This window comes from Barbus barbus, assembly GCF_936440315.1.
Source record: "Barbus barbus genome assembly, chromosome: 17".
In the NCBI taxonomy this organism is placed as follows: Eukaryota; Metazoa; Chordata; class Actinopteri; order Cypriniformes; family Cyprinidae; genus Barbus; species Barbus barbus.
Genome location: NC_136745.1, coordinates 31331463 through 31349806, shown reverse-complemented (window position 1 = coordinate 31349806; position 18344 = coordinate 31331463). Strand labels below are relative to the sequence as shown.

The 18344-nt window shown below is 39.0% G+C and overlaps 2 protein-coding genes across 2 annotated transcripts in view; both read right to left on the bottom strand.

The window, feature by feature from the left end:
- The window catches only part of LOC306883778 (solute carrier family 2, facilitated glucose transporter member 9-like), a 42340-nt gene extending 41378 nt beyond the window's left edge, over positions 1-962 (bottom strand). Inside the window, exon 1 of the mRNA XM_079439258.1 lies at positions 720-962. The gene's annotated coding sequence lies outside the window, so the exon portion shown is untranslated. The remainder of the gene's footprint in view (positions 1-719) is intronic.
- A 1161-nt stretch (positions 963-2123) lies between these two features.
- LOC306883790 (WD repeat-containing protein 1-like) lies at positions 2124-17833 on the bottom strand. Its single transcript, XM_079439275.1, has 15 exons — positions 17633-17833; positions 13709-13830; positions 12678-12768; positions 12447-12594; positions 11291-11471; positions 9786-9863; positions 8564-8644; positions 8265-8498; positions 8100-8187; positions 7518-7674; positions 7347-7434; positions 6575-6685; positions 6321-6494; positions 2778-2922; positions 2124-2676 (listed from the first exon to the last, which is right to left on the bottom strand). Exons 1-15 carry the CDS (start codon positions 17646-17648, stop codon positions 2570-2572), a joined length of 1821 nt encoding a protein of 606 aa, XP_079295401.1. The 5' UTR covers positions 17649-17833; the 3' UTR covers positions 2124-2569.
- Positions 17834-18344: the final 511 nt, after the last annotated feature.

Here is an 18344-nt window from a genome sequence, read left to right as displayed (position 1 = left end):
TTTCAGGATTCTGTAAACTCTAATGAATAACAGATACTGACTGAAGTTAATAATTGACACTGATTATGTTCTCAAATCATGCTCAATTTTTTCATGTGACTTATGAAGTTGAGACACCAGAGACTGAATCTGATCAATCTGCAGATTTCCATCTGTCTGCTCCACATCGTCTCTTCTTTCAGTCTAGAGCTCAGAACACATCCTGAACACACATCTAAGAGTTTATCTGTTTGCTTCTGTAGACTTCAATCTTTAAAGAGTTTTATTAACTAAAGTTTTATTCCTCTCTGTATTCTCAAGGTTTGTTCTTATATCATTCACTCTGATTTATACCACATTTACTCCTAGAAACATGGTGAATTGTTTTCTGTCTGTTGACAGTATTTTCTGATTTATGGAGTGATACAAAGAAGAGAAATACAAACCTTTAAATCTAATATGACGACAAAATCAGACTAGAATTATAACCCTGACTTTATCCAGTGTTTAGAGTTATGTTCTGGAAATTAATGCAGATATAATTAGTTCATATCTCATTTGCATATTTAAATATAAGATTTCAGAAACAAAACTGTGTGTTTGATGAAGGCAGTGTTCTTCTGTGGTGTCCTGGCGCCCTCTGCTGGTCAGCTTCACTTCCGGTCAAACAGCAAACTCTCGCGCTGGAAGTAATTATTAATCAGTCTGTCGCTAATGAAGCGCGAGTAATCGAGTCTTACCGTCAACAATCCTCTCAGCTGCATCATAATGTCCCGTTCAGCTCTTCTTCAGCTGTTCAGTCGCTTCAGTTCGGAGTAAACATGTTTGCTTGTCAGAGACGTGTAACTTGTGTCAGAGAGCTGTTAATTATAATCAATACTCATTCGTTTCGATCTTAATGATGCCGGACTGTTAGAGAAAGTTAATCAGTGTCGCGCGCTTTAGTTCCGCTGCAGGTGAATACGCGTCACGATGACGTCACCGAGGCCGCTCTCCTGCAGCGCGTGGAACAGAGTTTAATTGTGCTGTGCTTAATGAGTTTACACTTTCAGAGCATATGGTTCTTAATTAAAGCGACACGGTTTCTGTAAATGATCAAATACTGACACCGGTGGGCGTGGCCACGCCTCAAAGCAGGACTGCGTCATGATGAAAGATACTTTTTACTTACTTTACTTACTTTTAGTCATTTAGCAGACGCTTTTGTCCAAAGCGACTTACAAATAAGAAAAAGTAACTAAAACTAAAAGTTACAACTCTAGAAATACTATATACCCACATATTTAAGAAAATAAAGAAATTAAATAAAATTGACACATGCATATAACAACAACATTTCAATAATGTTAGAAAACATAAGATTTTTAAAGTTGCTTATTAGATGTAAACAAACATTGTGACCGTTGCGGTTTTATTAAATACTACCATCAATAGGGAATAAAATGTGAAGAATACTTTATTTTAATTGTAAGGTGTTTAAATATTGCTGCTGGCCCACTTTGGCTGAATGTGTTAGATAAAGTGGGTCAGAGGAATTCAGGTAAAGTGGGCCGACCTTTTACTTCTAGTACTTGTACCCAAATTCTTTAAATAAGTTGACTTTCACTGGTACTTTTGTTGACATTTATAATTTACTTGTTGAGAAAACAGAAATGAGACTGCAGTCAGGAATCTAAGTCTGAGACGGAGAGGAAAGAGACTAGATGGACAGATCCTCGAGGCTAAGAATATCAGGAGAAGAAAGACAAAACTTAGAATCACGAAAGAGTGTTTGACCGTCACTAAACCATCAAAACACGCCGTTCTTGTAGGATTCAATCATTTTCATTCAATTCTTAATTTTCTATAAAAAAAACTAAACTGGTGCAAAAGTCTGGAAATAATAATATTTTTCCATACTCTTGTTTTCTTTATTCCAGACTGAAATTACACAAATCAAATTCCATACTTCTCCCAAAACCTTCATTGTGAGACACTTTTCAGAAAACAGGACTTGTTATGTTAAGAACTGTGCTGGAAACCCACACAAAAGTGCTCCTTGTTTGCCGTGTACGCCTTCTTCTGTATTTGCAGGTGAAACCGTGTTTTCCTCAGGTTCACCTGTGTTTGTGAATCAGTTGTAACAAACCGCACAGGAGAAGAAAGTGCATAAAAAGTGTTTTATTATCATTATTAATATAATTATGAACCACATCCACCCAATGAAAAAACAAATCAGAGACATCCGATCAAAAACATAGTAAATAAACATCATGAGAGGGTTAGAAGAGAGCAAAATACTGTCTCACACACACACACACACACACAGGTTCTGTGATTGGTTTCTGACGATTATTGCTCCCTAAAGTCCCTCCTCAAGAAGGAAGAATAGCTCACGGCCAATCAGGGCTCAGGAACACCTCGTGAACTCTGACCCCTGCGTCTGGAATGTCACATGACAGATTCTGGTCACATACGTGTGTGTGTGTGTGTGTGTGTGTGTGTAAGATCAAGTGCTTGATGCCTGTATTCCAGCGGAGAGCAGCGGTGATCTAAGGACAGAGAACAGAGGAAGAGCGAGAGAAAGACAGCGAAGGTGATCCTGTTGGGTTCAGATCTTCAGAGTCCACTGTTTGATGCAGGCGTCGTGGGACGTGGTGACGAGTGTGTTTGCGTTGAGCCAGGCCAGACCGCTGACGTGATGCAGCCGGTGGGTGTCTGCACACACACACACACACACACACACACACACACACACACAGAGTCAGAGATCAGGAGCGCTGCTCACCGAGGCACGCTGAGACGCTCGCGATCATTACCTGGTATTTTGATCCTCTTGTCGGAGTTGTTTACGGTCCACACGTACACCATCATGTCCATCCCACCGGTGGCGAAGTGCTCGTTATCAGGTGACCAGGACAGACAGACCACCTTCGCATGATGACCGTAGAACTCGCTCTTCTCCTGGAACACAACCACATGAGTCAAACTACAGCTTCATTCCTGACCCTGGAGCATTAGGATATTAAGATCATGTTCCATGAAGATATTTAGTCAATTTCCTACCATAAATATATCCAAACTTCATTTTTGATTAGTAATATGCATTGCTAAGAACTTCATTTGAACAACTTTAAAGGAGATTTTCTCAATATTTGGATTTTTATGCTCCCTCAGATTCCAGATTTTCCAAATATTGTCCAATCATAACAAACCATACAATAATCTTTCAGATAATGTATAAATCTAAACTTCACAAAATTGACCCTTATGACTGGTTTTGTGGTCCAGGGTCACAAATAGAGATCACAATTCTGAACTAAACCAAGATGTGTGACAAAATATTATTGCTGCTGTCCATTTAAGCGTTTAATTAATTTGAATGAAATATTAAATATTCATATACAGTGCCCTCCAACAGTATTGGAACAGTGAGGCCAATTCCTTTATTTTTGCTGTAGACTGTAAACATATGGGTTTGACATCAAAAGATGAATGAATTAATTTCAGCTTTTATTTACAGGTATTTTCATCTGGATCTGATGCACAACTTAGAAGATAGCACCTTTAGTTTGAACCCACCCATTGTTCATGTTACCAGAAGTATTGAACATGTGGCTGACAGGTGTGTTGTTGCTCTGGTGTGTCCTATTAACTGATTATTCAAACAATAAATAGCACTGAATGTCTGCTCAGTTTCAGATCCGTGCAGACTGTATTTATAGTTTGGTGATGTCAGTGGGTCACAGGCTTGATGCAGTTATTGAAAGCAAAGGATTTGCAGCTAAATATTAAGTCTTTTTCACTTTAATCTGTTAATTCTATCTGTTCCAATACTTTTGGTAACATGAAAAATAGGTGGGTTCAAACAAAAGGTGCTATCTTCTAAGTTGTGTATCAGATCCAGATGAAAATACCTGTAAATAAAAGCTGAAATGTCAATCTCTCATCTCATATTCATCTTTTGATGTCAAACCCAAATGTTTTCAGTCTACAGCAAAAATAAAGGAATTGGCCTCACTGTTCCAATACTTTTGGAGGGCACTGTATATGTATTTAAAATATAATATGTAGAATACACCAATTCTTAATATTAAAATGAGAAAGTGGTTTGAATGAATGATTCAATGACTCATTACTGGATGAATCAGTGTTTTTGAACGAATCTCTTGAATGAATGATTCAATGACAAAAACATTTTTTTAATATTAACTTGGTCGCCATCTACTGGAGAAAATGCAATTAACACAAACGTTATTTCAAGCACCAGTTAGAATGTATACATTTCTTCTAGTTATGTTAAGATGAAATATTAAATATTTCATTACATAGTAAGAATTTTTTTAAAGCATTTTTAGTAACAATTTCTGAGTAAATCTGTATCCAATAAATTGCAGAAACTACTGGAAAAGGCATGTAAATTGATAAAAACTTAAAACTCTAAAGCCAATTTTATAATGAATATACATTTTTCTAGTTATGCCAAGCATTAAATATTATTGGACAGCAATTGAGTTTTTTTTGTTTTGTTTAAATAATCCTTATCTATTAAATCAGGAATGACAATTTTTTCAAATTAAGAGAATCCTGAAACACTTTTGTAATGAATATACATTTTCAGTTAAAAATCTTTATCTGTAAGAATCAAGGGTGACTGGAAAAGTCATGTAACTTAGTAAAATCTTAAGAAAGAAACAGTAGTAAAAATAAATAAATCACAGACCAGTGGAGAAGCCATGTAAATAAAATCTGAAAACTCTACAGACGTTTTTATAATTAATATATTTCTATAGTTAAGCCAAGCTCTAAAAAATTTTAACAAATAGAAATGGTAAAAATAAAAAAATTGAATCCAGTCACTCTGTGACTGGATTCAAGACTTCCTCACCGGCAGACCTCAAGTGGTGAAAGTTGGCCAGTTCACCTCAAACTCCATCACTCTGAACATAGGAGCCCCACAGGGCTGTGTCCTGAGTCCCCTGCTCTACTCTCTCTACACGCATGACTGCGTGTCCTCTCACAGCTCCACATCTATTATCAAAGTCGCTGATGATACTGTGGTTCTGGGCCTCATCTCCAACAACGATGAGACCGCATACTTGGACGAGGTAGAGAGACTCACATCATGGTGCCAGGACAACTGTCTCTCTCTGAATGTGAGCAAAACTAAAGAGCTGATCATGGACTTTAGGAAGAGACCGCAGCAGCCCTACACTCCTCTTATGATCAGTGGGACCCCTGTGGAGAGGGTGAGTAGCTTCAAGTACCTCTGTGTAAACATCTCAGAGAACCTGACTTGGACTACACACATCCAAACACAGGTAAAGAAAGCCAGGCAAAGACTGTACCATCTGCGACAGCTGAGGAAATTCAGGGTCTCACCAGCAATCCTGAAAACTTTCTATTCAGGGACCATAGAAAGTGTATTGACTCAGTGCATCTCAGTGTGGTATGGAAACAGCTCCAATCAGGACTGCAAAGCACTACAGAGAGTTGTGCGCTTAGCTGAGCGCATCTCAGGGTCTGCTCTCCCCTCTCTGCAGGACATCTACCTCAAACGCTGCAAAAATAGAGCTGTTAAAATAATCAAGGACTCTAATCACCCTGGAAACCAGCTATTCACTTTGCTTCCATCTGGTAAGCGCTTCCGTAGCCTGATGGCAAAAACTGAGAGACTTAGGAGGAGCTTCTTCCCTCAGGCCATCAGGCTCCTAAACTCTAACTCTGTGTCATAACATCACTTGACTCCATGTAAATATCACCATATCAATAGCTATTCATAATTTTTCTCTACCTCATATTGCTGCTATTATATACCCTGTACAACTTTTTTGCACATTATTTTGCACATTCCTCTTAGTACTATTTATGTCAACAACATACTGACCTGCACATTTATATTTATATTTTTTATCTATCTTTTTATTTTATTCTTTTTATTTTTTTTTTCTACTTCTACTTTTCTTCTCTTAATATTTGTATACTTTATAATTGCACTGTCCTTGGAGCGGACCTGACCTACATTTCACTGCTGGTTATACTCTGTATAATTGTGTATGTGACGAATAAAACTCTTGAATACTTGAATAAAAGATAAGCAGTCATGGACTGGTTTAAGAGAACAGGAACCCTGGAGAACATTCAGCTCTTAGAAGTTCTAGAATCATAAAATGCATATATTTTTTTAATTTGAATTATGATTATTTTAGTCAATTATTTAATTCTCTGGACATTCCTAGTTTATGCATATTAAGAAACGAAGCTGTGATAATATCAGAGGAAGCGGAGGAATGTGATTCTGAACAGTGAGGGCAGAAGTGCTGCAGGAGCGTGATGAAGATCTGAGAGGAAGAGGAGTTTACCGTGTATCCATCAGCCACCGTGAACACAGAGATGACCTTCTTCTCATCCGTCACGGCCAGAAACGCTCCGTCCTGAGAGTACGACATGTCCGTCACAGGCCCCTGCACCTCCAGCACCTTCCCATCATCCCTCAGAGTGTTCCCCTGAACCGAGTACAGACGCACCTTCCCATCCTGCACACACACACACACACACAGAATCAGTCTGAGCTTCAGTGGTTATGCTAATAGACAGGGTCTGATTGGTGACTTACAGCTCCGCCCACAGCCACAGCTCCGCCCCCAGGGTGAACTGCTGCAGACTCGGGTTCGTATCCCAGAGAGTCCAGCGTGAAGAGCTTCTTCTTGTCCTTCAGCAGCACCAGCTGCAAACAACAAACACTCAGCACTGCTGCTGCAACTCCACAATTATGATATATTAGTGCGGTCAAATGATTAATCGGGATTTATCACATTCATAATAAAGGTTTGTTTACATAATAAATACACACACATTGTGTATATATAAATACAAACACATGCATGTATACATTTAAGAAAAACATGTTTTATATATATAAAATAATTATCTAAATGTATATACACACACGTAAATATATATATACACAAAAAACAGTACGCATACATATGTAAACAAAAATGTTTATTTTGGATGCAATTAATCGTTTGACAGCACTAATATAAATATATACACGTGTTAGAGACGGAGTGTGTGTGTGAGAGCGAGTGTGTGAGAGAGAGAGTGTGTGAGCGAGTGTGAGAGAGAGAGTGTGTGAGTGTGTGTGAGAGTGTGTGAGAGAGTGTGAGAGAGAGTGTGTGTGTGAGAGCGAGTGTGTGAGCGAGAGTGAGAGAGAGAGTGAGAGAGAGAGTGTGTGTGTGAGAGCGAGTGTGTGAGCGAGAGTGAGAGAGAGAGTGAGAGTGTGTGTGTGTGTGTGTGTGTGAGAGAGAGAGTGAGTGTGAGAGCGAGTGTGTGTGTGTGTGTGTGTGTGTGTGAGAGAGAGAGAGTGAGAGTGTGTGTTTCTGTACCTGTCCGATGCACACAGTGACAGCAAGACCTCCTGGACCCACACTGACACACTTGGGCTGCATGTCCATCTTCACTACATCAGACGCACTGACACACACACACACACAGAGCAGGTGAGCTTGAGCAGGTGTCTGGTCACACTGTCACAGGTGTGTGTGTGGGAGGCTAACCTGTACTCTCTCTTGCTCAGGTCGGTGTAGCGGACCGTGTCGTCCATGCTGCAGGTCACCAGACGCCCGGACTCGTCCACAGTCATCCTGGACACCAGGTTTGAGTGTCCTTTACCCAGGAACTCCTCGTTCTCGCCGCTCGCTGCGTCCCAGTAATGTGCAGCTCAGGTCAAGGACACACACTCTCCACAAATCACATCTCTGACATACTCTAACAGTAATTAGACCATGTTTTGTGTGTTTTTGAGCTGGTTTTGGCCTCTCGTGATCAGTAAGTTTTCTATGTTCTGTGTGCTGCTCAGTTCACAGCCGGCACAGAAATTAACTTAAATGCTACATATGCCACCTGAAACTGATCTCCAGGTTTTTAACAACAATAAGGGCATTTGTAGATGTATACATTATCTTTCATGTCAAATTTTTCACAAATCACAAAAAAAGACATGAAGAAACAGAACAAACAGAGACTGACTAAATTCAGAAGAACTTTGTCTGTGTTTCTTCATGTCATTCCAGACAGACTGATGATGATCAGATCAGACAATATTCAGTAACGCCAGCGCCGTCATGACTGAAGGATATTAATGTGTCCGTCGTGGCTGGCCGAGTAGATGCTGGGCCGGCCGTCTGCCTTGTGGACCGTCAGACACTGGATGGATTTGGTGTGTCCCTGAGTAATAACACAGTAATAACAGCATTACTGAGCTGATCTCAGAGCAGCCGGCGCGAGCAGCAGGCGCGTCTCACCTTGATGGTGCGCAGCGGCCGGTCCGGGTTGTTCCTGTCCAGGAAGTTGATGTATCCAGACAGAGAGACGCTGAGCAGGTGGTTCTTCTGCCACAAGCAGCCCAGCTGCTGGTCCAGAACATCTGAGCCCAGGTTAAAGGTGCTGACCGCTGTCCCGCTGCCCACGTCCCACAGCCTGACCGTCTTATCCCCCGACGCCGAGATCAGCTGCGTGCTGTCAGGACTCCAGCTCACCTGAGGAAGAGGAGGAGTCAGCATCATCATCATCATCATCATGTGTCACTCTGATGAACACTCACAGCATAGATGCCTCCATCATGAGCCTTCTCTCCTCCCAGAGATCCCAGCTTCTCTCCAGTTTTACCATCATACAGGAAAATCTGAACAGGAGACAGAAACAGGGGTGAACAATGCAAAATAAAACCTCAACACTTAGGCCTGGTTTCACAGACAGGGCTTAGGCCATAGTTCAATTAGGACATTTTAGTAATTTTTATAAACATGCTTAGAAAAAAACATTACTGGTGTCCATCTTGAGACAAAACAAAGGCACTGATATATTTCAAGATCAGTCAGTGCAAGTTGGTTTCAGTTGAAACAGATCAGACTTACATTTTAGTCTAAGACTAGGCTTAAGCCTTGTCTGTGAAACCGGGGGTTAATGTTTGAAAATTACAAAAAAAATTAAGATGTAAAATATCAATATTGGAAATTTAGCTTTGTACTATATATTTTTTAATTATTTTTAATTAAATACTCGATTTTCATTATTCAATCCTAATTTTAATTAGAATGCTAATAGAATACAATTATTTTTAATTAAACACACACACACACACACTCACTGGCCACTTTATTAGGTACACCGTGCTAGTACCGTGCTAGTTACAATTGAACAGGTGTACCTAATAAAGTGGCCGGTGAGTGTGTGTAAATATATATATGTGTGTGTGTGTGTGTGTATAAACACATCCAAACATATCCTAATATTTCTAGAATATTTCTAGTAATAAAATTATTATTTTTAATTTTTATTTTGCAGTACAATTGTGTATTATTTTTAAATTATTTTTAAGAATGATCATAAAATAATATTAACATTATACAACTACAAACTAAAGTTATTTTATAATTAATGCACAATGTTTTTACTCCGTTACTATTGTGCAGTATAAGAGAACATAAAATATAGTAATACATTTCTATATAAAATCCTAATATTGATGATAATGATTATTATTGATGACATTATTCATTTTATATGATTAATGATGATGATATTAATGATATCTAATCACAATATCATTTTTGCAGAGTTGTGCAACCCTACAAACAACAGCAAGCCTGAAGCTCTTTAAACCAAACAAACAGAAAACGCTTTTAAATGTTAAATAAATTGCGATGACTTTTTAACCAAATTGCTCCATCCTGAGCTAATGATGTACAAGTGACTTCAGAAGAAGTTCCTGTCAGATGAACAAACGTGAACGAATCTGTGTAATGATGAGGATAATGCCTCACCTGTCCGTCGGCTCCGGCCGATGCGTAACGATTCCCGTCCGGAGAAAACCGCACACAGTTCACGAAGCGGCTGTGATCCTGCACACAAACATCTCATTCATTCTGGGCTTCACAGTAAGAGGCTAAAGATGTGAATAAAGAACTAATGTGAGCGCAGCGGATGCAGGGAGTGAGGACAGACAGATAGAGATCGCTCCGGATAGGATATAAACACATCTGATTACAGCAGCGCTCGGCTGGGTTGCTAGGGCACGGCTGTGTGGTTGCTAGGGTGATTTATGACTGTAATATGGTCTGTCTGATCAGGCCTAATATCTGTAGCTGTCAAGTCGTTATGATCGGATCAGCACAAACACGTTCATTAACATCATCCCTGCAGGTGAGGAGAGATGATCAGCCAGCGCTAGAGTCACATCATTCACAACAGAACCGTTCCAGCAGTATTATACCAAAATAAACCCTTCAGGCTTTGAACATTTGAAAGTGAAGAACTTAAGATGAAAATATTAGTATTGCAAGATTTAGTCATTTAGCAGATGCTTTTATCCTTTTATGAGGACAATAGAAGCAAACACGGAATAGAAAAAGAAGAGCAAACTAGTGTTAGAGGCCTTTTTTTGCTTTTTGTTAATTGTATAATAAATAAAAGAAAACAAATGGATCGGATATAAAAAGAATAGAGAAGCTAGTGTTAGTTTTTTGTTAGTTAATGAATAGAGTGAGGCACTTTTGTTTTGTTTTTAAGAATAGAATTAGAATAGAGAGTGCTAGAGTTAGTAACTTGTATTCAAATATTTTTTATTAATTATAATTAGGGTTGCAAAGGGCTGGAAATTTTTAAAGGATTTTTGGAAACTTAAGAAATTTACCAAAAAAGTGTCACCCCTTTGCAATCCTAATTATAGAATACATTTTTAATTGATTTTTAATAATATATACACGTTTAATTTCAATTAAGTTCATTTGTAATTTATAACAGTAATATATATGGCTTCTTTTTTAGAATTAAATTTTTAATAACAACAATAATAGTAATTCCAGTCCAGCTACAAAGTCAAAATAAAACATTTAATAAATAAACTCTTTTATTTCCTTGCATGTAATATGTGACCATTACCTCGCATCAGAACACTGTGAACATGTTTAGCAGTTGTTAAATTATTAAAACACAGTAAAATGAGAACCCCTGGCCTGAAGCATACTTCGGTTATGCATATGTTTTGTGTTTGTTTTTTAGCTGCTCCACAAGTTGCTCTCAGGCTGCTGCTGCAGTCGAAAACACAACTAACTACTAGAGATGCAAGAACACACAGTTCACGAGGCGCTTCAGAGAGTCACACAACTCTAGTTTAAAAGAGCGCAAAGACATTTTTAACCGCTCATAACTCCTGGAGAGAAATCATGCAGACGCTGAAGGAGGAATCTTTCTCAAATGGAGACTACTTCAACAGTGTTTGCGTGAGAACGGCTGTGTATTGAGTGATGTATAGAACGCATGCGCTTACGCTAATGGTGCATTTGAACTTGAAGGGCGGCCCCTCCAGGAAGGTGGTGCAGTTGTCGTCGCTGCCGGTCACCAGACGATACGGCCGCGTCTGCTTGATGTCCACGCTGTTGATGATCTTACTGTGACCCACGATCTCTCCGACCGACGAGCCCGAGTCCCAGAGGAACACCGCACCAAACCTGCACACAAACACACATCAGCAGTGCTGGGGAAGCGCCTTTCAAAACTGATGCATTACTCCATAAAAATGAAGTCAAACATTTAGATATCACACATTTATTCTGTCTCTTTTAGCAAAACATTTGATTGCAGCTGAATACCATGAACAAAAATCAGCCGGCTGCATAAACACTGGACTCGATTAAGAGTCTGTGTGTAGAATAGAGCGGCACGATTCCGGATACATTCAGACTTAATTATTCTTTAAGAGGTTGTGGTTCTCTCACAATTCTGAAGAAAAACTAAATTACACAACTAAACAATCTCATGTAATTTATGAACGGAATGATTCAATGACTCAAGATTTACTGGATTCATTCAGTGTTTTTGAATGAATCTCTTGAATGAATGATTTTTAAACACATTTAAAAAAAAAGAAAAGAAAAAAGATGCACAGGAATTGAAATTTTAAAACAAGTATCCGATTCCTGACCTTAAAGTGGAAATGAAGTCAGTCATTCAAAAATATATATAACAAACATGATTAAAATGTAACCATTTTAAAGAAGAAAGGTTGTTTTGTTATAGCTTTTGGAGCAAGGGCGCCGCCATCTTGCAGAACCACAGCGTGTGACATCATGGGGATGGTAATAAGCATTTCTTTACATTTTGAACACACGCTTGTTTTGAAATGAAGCAAGATGACCTTGAAAGCACTGTTGAGTCCATAATAAGTGCAATTGCCTATGCATTTGAGTCGATACGGCGATGGGACCGAGCAGTAGGGGTTGGAGAAGTCGTTTACCCCCAAACCTGCTGGAGCCCTTGCTCCAAAAGCTATAACAAAACAACCTTTTTTCTTTAAAATGGTATCCGATTCTGGATTCTCAAGCCTAGTTGTAATGCGTTACTGCAGAGGAAAGCGTGAGCCCGCTGGCTCTGAGCGGCAGGGGTGTGGCCTGCAGCAGAGGGCGTGGCCTGTGGCTGTCACTCACTTCTCTCGCCCCTCCCCCACCACGGCGATCCTCTTGCTGTCCTCGGTCCAGGAGATGTCCTTGATCTTTCCTCCGAAGGGCTGGTACTCGTACTTCAGCAGGTGCTCCTTCTGCGTCGTGTCCCAGATCCGGATCTTCCCGGACACATCTGCTCAGAGAGACACACACACTCAAGAACGACACACACACACACACACACACACACACACAGAGCTCAGAGCCGGCACTCACCGCCCGACGCGATGTAGAAACCGCTGGGAGCGTATTTGGCCACGATAACCTGATGAGGATGCTCGGTGTAGACGTCTGCGATCGCTGGGTTCTGCAGGAGAGAGAGGGCTTAAATCTGAGAAAATACACCAACACCCAAGAAACCACATGCTTTACAGGACTCAAGGCGACTGATGCCTCGTCCCTTAGTTTGCAAAAACACACCCACAAGTAAATATTGCCTTCAGCTCCTGTCATGGTGGTAAACATGGTAACTTTCACTCCAAACATGTAAGAACAGCAGAAACACTCACAGGAATCACCTCAGCAATGATGCATCAAGTCCAGTCACAAAGATCGTATTTATGAGTTGTATTATTACCGGGAATATTCTTTATGCTCGGTGCATGTAAGAGTGGAAACATGCTGGATGCTGTGTTTGTATTGACAGTAAATATGTTAACACTGATAAGAAACTTGCATTTACAACAAACTAATTTGCATGTACAAGACATGATAGTTAAAAATTCTGTTGTAGTTGTACAATACTATTACATTTGCAACCTTGATAAATGGAAGAAAAACAGTAAAGCAAAGACACACCCGTTGTGCATTCTTTCATCATTTTGTAGAAATAGTTTGGCGTGTTTGTCATGTCAGTAAGATCATATTTACATGTGTAAAGAATTAAGAATTACAGTGTCAGAATTATGAGTGAGAAACTCAATCTTTTGTATTGACGGTAAAGTGAATTAAATTATTTTTTTGCATGTTACATTTACATAATACTGTATTGTACCGTTACGATAGAATACATCATTAAATTGATAGAACCTTCATAAATTTAGCACATATAACAGTCACCCCCAATGCACACTTTATTCATCCTTTAGAAGTAGATTTAGACCCGTTGCTGATTTGTTTTTTGGTACATAGAGGTCTTGCTCCGACCAAACGGACTTCAACCTGACTTCCCAACTCATAAATATGAGAAGAATTACAGTAAGTGTTAAAACAACAACTATTTAATCAGTTTTGGTTTGGCATCTCACCTCGATGTTCCTGATTATCACGCTCTTGCCGTTGGTGTACAGGAAGTGGTTTCCTTTGGGGTCTCCGCCCAGCACCTTGGCCACGCCCCTCTCCATATTAGGAAGGCTGGCGAACACGCTCTCTGCGGGACGAGAAAGAGTTCATTCTAGGGTTCAGAAGAAACTGTGATTCTTGAAAAATGAATAAAAAGTACTGAAGTAGCTGCGTGAACATTTTTCAGTAGAGCTAACAAATCACGTACAATTCAAACAAATCTTAGCGATGATTTAAACTTTAGTTTTGTTTTTTATAGGAAGAAACTTGTAATTATTTTTCCCAATGATAAAGCATCAGATGTGCTCATTTAACAACATTAACATCACATCCTGGAAACCATTTGGTTAACTTGACATGAAGGAAAATGACACATGCCTTTGGTGTGAGAGACCCGGGTTCGAATCCACTGTGAGACACCAATGTGTCCCTGAGCAAGACACGTAACCCCTAGTTGCTCCAGAGGCGTGCGACCTCTGACATATATAGCAATTGTAAGTCGCTTTGGATAAAAGTGTCAGCTAAATGAATAAATGTAAATGTAAATGACGCTAATGAACAGACCTGCATGAGGCAGTTTATGCACAGTTGCTAAATACACATTAACTATTTAACAAATACAAATTTAACTATTATTATTGTGTGAATCTGGCCCCAGCAGAGCTGTAAAAATAGACGCATGTCTGCCATTGGTCAGTCAAACGGATAGTCCCGCCCCCAATGCACGCCATTGGCTGAATCAGTGTCAGACTGATAATGAGCTCAAACTCACTGATCAGTGTTTGGATCAAAGATGCAAAGTCCGCTTATTATATGCAACTTTGAGCTTCTTTTTTTGTAAAGTTGCATGGAAAAAATCCCTTGTTGCGGTATTTTGGACTTATTTTTAAAAAATATGGTTGCTTGTTTTGGGAAATCTGACAAGCAAATTTGTTTATTTATTTATGTTCGCTGTATTTTCCAATGCACTGAATGACACTCTGTCTGCTCGCAGTTAATAGCCTACCAGTGCAATAATATCAGTGCTGTAGCATAGTTTGCCATACGTTCACCCCTCATTGGAGAAAAATCACATTCAAAAAGCGATGACAGACGTAGACCTAGAGGAGTGGGATGACTTTCTTTTAGCCTCATTCTTACAATGTTTTTGTAATGTATTAATGATCACGGGCTGTAATAAAAAAAACAAGTAGTCATATCCTAATACGGAGTAAATGCATTTGGTTCGAATAGCCTGGAAGATGTCTTAATGTTTTTTACATTTAAACTTAGACCACATTACTTTTTGACTTCATGAATACACAAATGACAGCTTAATGATTTTTATATAATATTTCCTTTTTTAATATAATATACATTATCTTTTTTTTATATTTTGGCATTTTGTTTATGTCATTTATTTGATCGTTATGAATACATGATTTTATTTTAAATGATAGAAAATCCTGTTTTTGACCTCAGAATAAAGCACTTTCTCTCTGTACACGGCTGTGGGGACGAGCAGATTTGTGGTGCTTGGAATTCTTTATAATTAATTAAAAATAAGTATTGCCTCATTGATGGCCCAAAGGAGGTGTAATTGTTCAAATAATACATGGTTTCATTTTAAAATATATATAAAAAAAAAATTGTATTACATTTTTCAAGTGTAATATTTCTGTAAAGGCTATAGGGACAGAAAAATGGACATTTCCATAGAATTACCCCTATACAGGTAGCATAGTGCAGGTACATTTAAAAAAAAATTAGAATATCGTGAAAAAGGTCAATATTTTTTGTCACTCATTTCAGAAAATGAAACCCATATTATATGGATTCATTACACATAGAATGAAATATTTCAAGCCTTTATTTCTTGAAATTTTGATGATTATGTCTTACAGAAATTGAAAACCCAAAATTCAGTGTCTCAGAAAATTTGAATATTATATAAGATCAAAAAAAAAAAAAAGGATATTTTAAACAGAAATGTCAGGCTTCTGAAAAGTATGTTCCTTTCCATGTATTCAATACTTGGTAGGGGCTCCTTTTGCATGAATTACTGCATCAGTGCGGCGTGGCATGGAGGTGATCAGCCTGTGGCACTGCTGAGGTGGTATGGAAGCCCAGGTTGCTTTGATAGCGGTGTTCAGGTCATCTGCATTGTTGGGCCTGGTGTCTCTCATCTTCCTCTTGACAATACCTCAGAGATTCTCTATGGGGTTCAGGTCAGGCGAGTTTGCTGGCCAATCAAGCACAGCAACACCATGGTCATTGAACCAGCTTTTGGTACCTTTGGCAGTGTGGGCAGGTGCCGAGTCCTGCTGGAAAATGAAATCAGCATCTCCATAAAGCTTGTCAGCAGAAGGAAGCATGAAGTGCTCTAAAATCTCCTGGTAGATGTCTGCGTTGACTGTGGACTTCAGAAAACACAGTGGACCAACACCAGCAGATGACATGCAGCCCAAATCATCACTGACTGTGGAAACTTCACACTGGACTTCAAGCAACATGGATTCTGTGCCTCTCAGTTCTTTTCCTCCACAGCCCAGGTAAGATGCTTCTAACGTTGTCTCTGGTTCAGAAGTGGCTTGGTAGCTCTTTTCCTGAAGACGTCTGAGCGTGGAGACTCTTCATGCACTGACTCCAGCTTCTTCTGGATCATTGCCAAGTCAGCAGTCTTCTCCATTATTGTGGTTTCAAAGAACAAGAGATACACTGAATTTATACTGTAGAGATGGCCATTAATGAAACTCAAATGTAAATATTCTAATATTTAGAGATACTGATTTTTGACTTTCATGAGCTGTAAGCTCTAATCATCAAAATTAAAACAATTTTTTTTGAAGTGTTTTACTTTACATGTAATGAATCTAAAATATATGAAAGTTTCACTTTTTGAAATAAGTTACAAGAAAAAATGAACTTTTCACCACATTGTAATTTTCTGAGATGCACCTGTATGTTTTAGGCTATAAATGTGTCTGTTGCAGCTCCGCTTTGAAGCTCTTGGGTTTCTCTCCCGTCCTATTCTGCTCACAGCTGACTGGAGAGGAGTTTTGTTCCCACTTTTGTTGCGGTTTGCTCATTTTTGTAAAATAGCTTCTGTTTTTGCTTTTCAGATAAAAGAGCGGATTCAGTTTAATATGTTGCAGGCTCAGTTATTAAAGGGAAGGGAAGTGGTGTGAGACTCGAACCCATGACCTTCAGGTTACAAGCCCGACTCTCTATCCAGGCCACGACTGCCCCAAACTGGTAATAAATAATTAATAATACGGATTATAATAAATCATCAAAAATAAATAAATATTGGGCTTGTTTTTGAAGCTGCGGTTGCTTCTTTGTCTCGTGAGAGTTGGATCACAATCACAGTTTCACACAAAAACTGATTTTAAAGACCTTTGACAGATTTAGTCACTATTGCTCACGTACTTTAAAATACAAACTTTCACAAAAACCTCCCATTACACCTCCACGCTTCTGGACAGGAATAATGGTATTACCATGGTATTTGTTTAAGTACCATGATGTGCTTCAGTAAATGATCCGAGCAGAGTGAACCAACCAGGCCATTAACACACACACACACACACACACACACACACACACACACACACACACACAACCAGGCCATTAACACACACACACACACACACACACACACACACACCCAGGCCATTAACACACACACACACACACACACACACACACACACACACACACACAGCGAGCAAGTAAACACACACTGCTGCTGCTGCTGTCATCACAATGAAAATCAACCAGCTCTAACCACTATAGCGACACACACACACACACACACACACACACACACACACACACACACACACTGAACACAGTTACTGCGCGTGTGTATACAGTAACACACACACACACACAGGCCCGTGACTTACTGAGCTCGTAGGACATGTCGGCTGGTGAGTGAATGAGCGTTTGTGAGGAACGGATCCGGTTCTGGTCGCTTCTGTCACCGGCGGATCGCGGAGCGCTGAACGCGGAAGAGGCGGCGGCTTGAGGACGGCTCGGCTTTGCCCATATATAGTCAAGACCGTTCGCGCTCGATCAGACCTGCGCGCACACGCCCGGCCGGAAGTGACGTGGCCCGGGAGAACACGAGCGATGATGGTGTTTATGATTATGTCCAGAATTTAGTCCCATGATTCTTCTCTTTCAAATTCGGCCATGTGTCACAAGTTGAGATCTTTATCCAAAACTATATTTTTTTATTTATTTATTATATATATATATATATATATATATATATATATTTACTTTGTAAAATGTACAAATTAATTACAAAACATAAAATGTACTTTTTACTTTTATTAAGTATATTTATTAATTTGTTTATTTTAAAAACATTTTTGTTTTTTGCATTTAAATATATATATATATATATTTAGAAATCTGATTATATATCTGATTGTGTTTACTGTACTGCTGTAAAGTGTAGTTTGTAGGATGCAGTGCAAGTAGCTTTTATTTTATTACTGTCATTAATACTAATAAATATGATTAAAACTACAGAAAGTATTGGAATGAGTATTATTGGTAATATATTTAATTTTATTAAGTATATTCATTGATTATTTTAAAGCTAGTTTT

What these genes read in the sequence shown, in the direction of transcription:
- LOC306883790 (XM_079439275.1), bottom strand. An exon ending in GGCCGCTGCGCACCATCAAG is followed by an intron (nt 8,188 to 8,264) that starts GTGAGACGCGCC and finishes GTTATTACTCAG; the next exon opens with GGACACACCAAATCCATCCA. An exon ending in CAGCCACGACGGACACATTA is followed by an intron (nt 7,675 to 8,099) that starts ATATCCTTCAGT and finishes CCTGAGCTGCAC; the next exon opens with ATTACTGGGACGCAGCGAGC.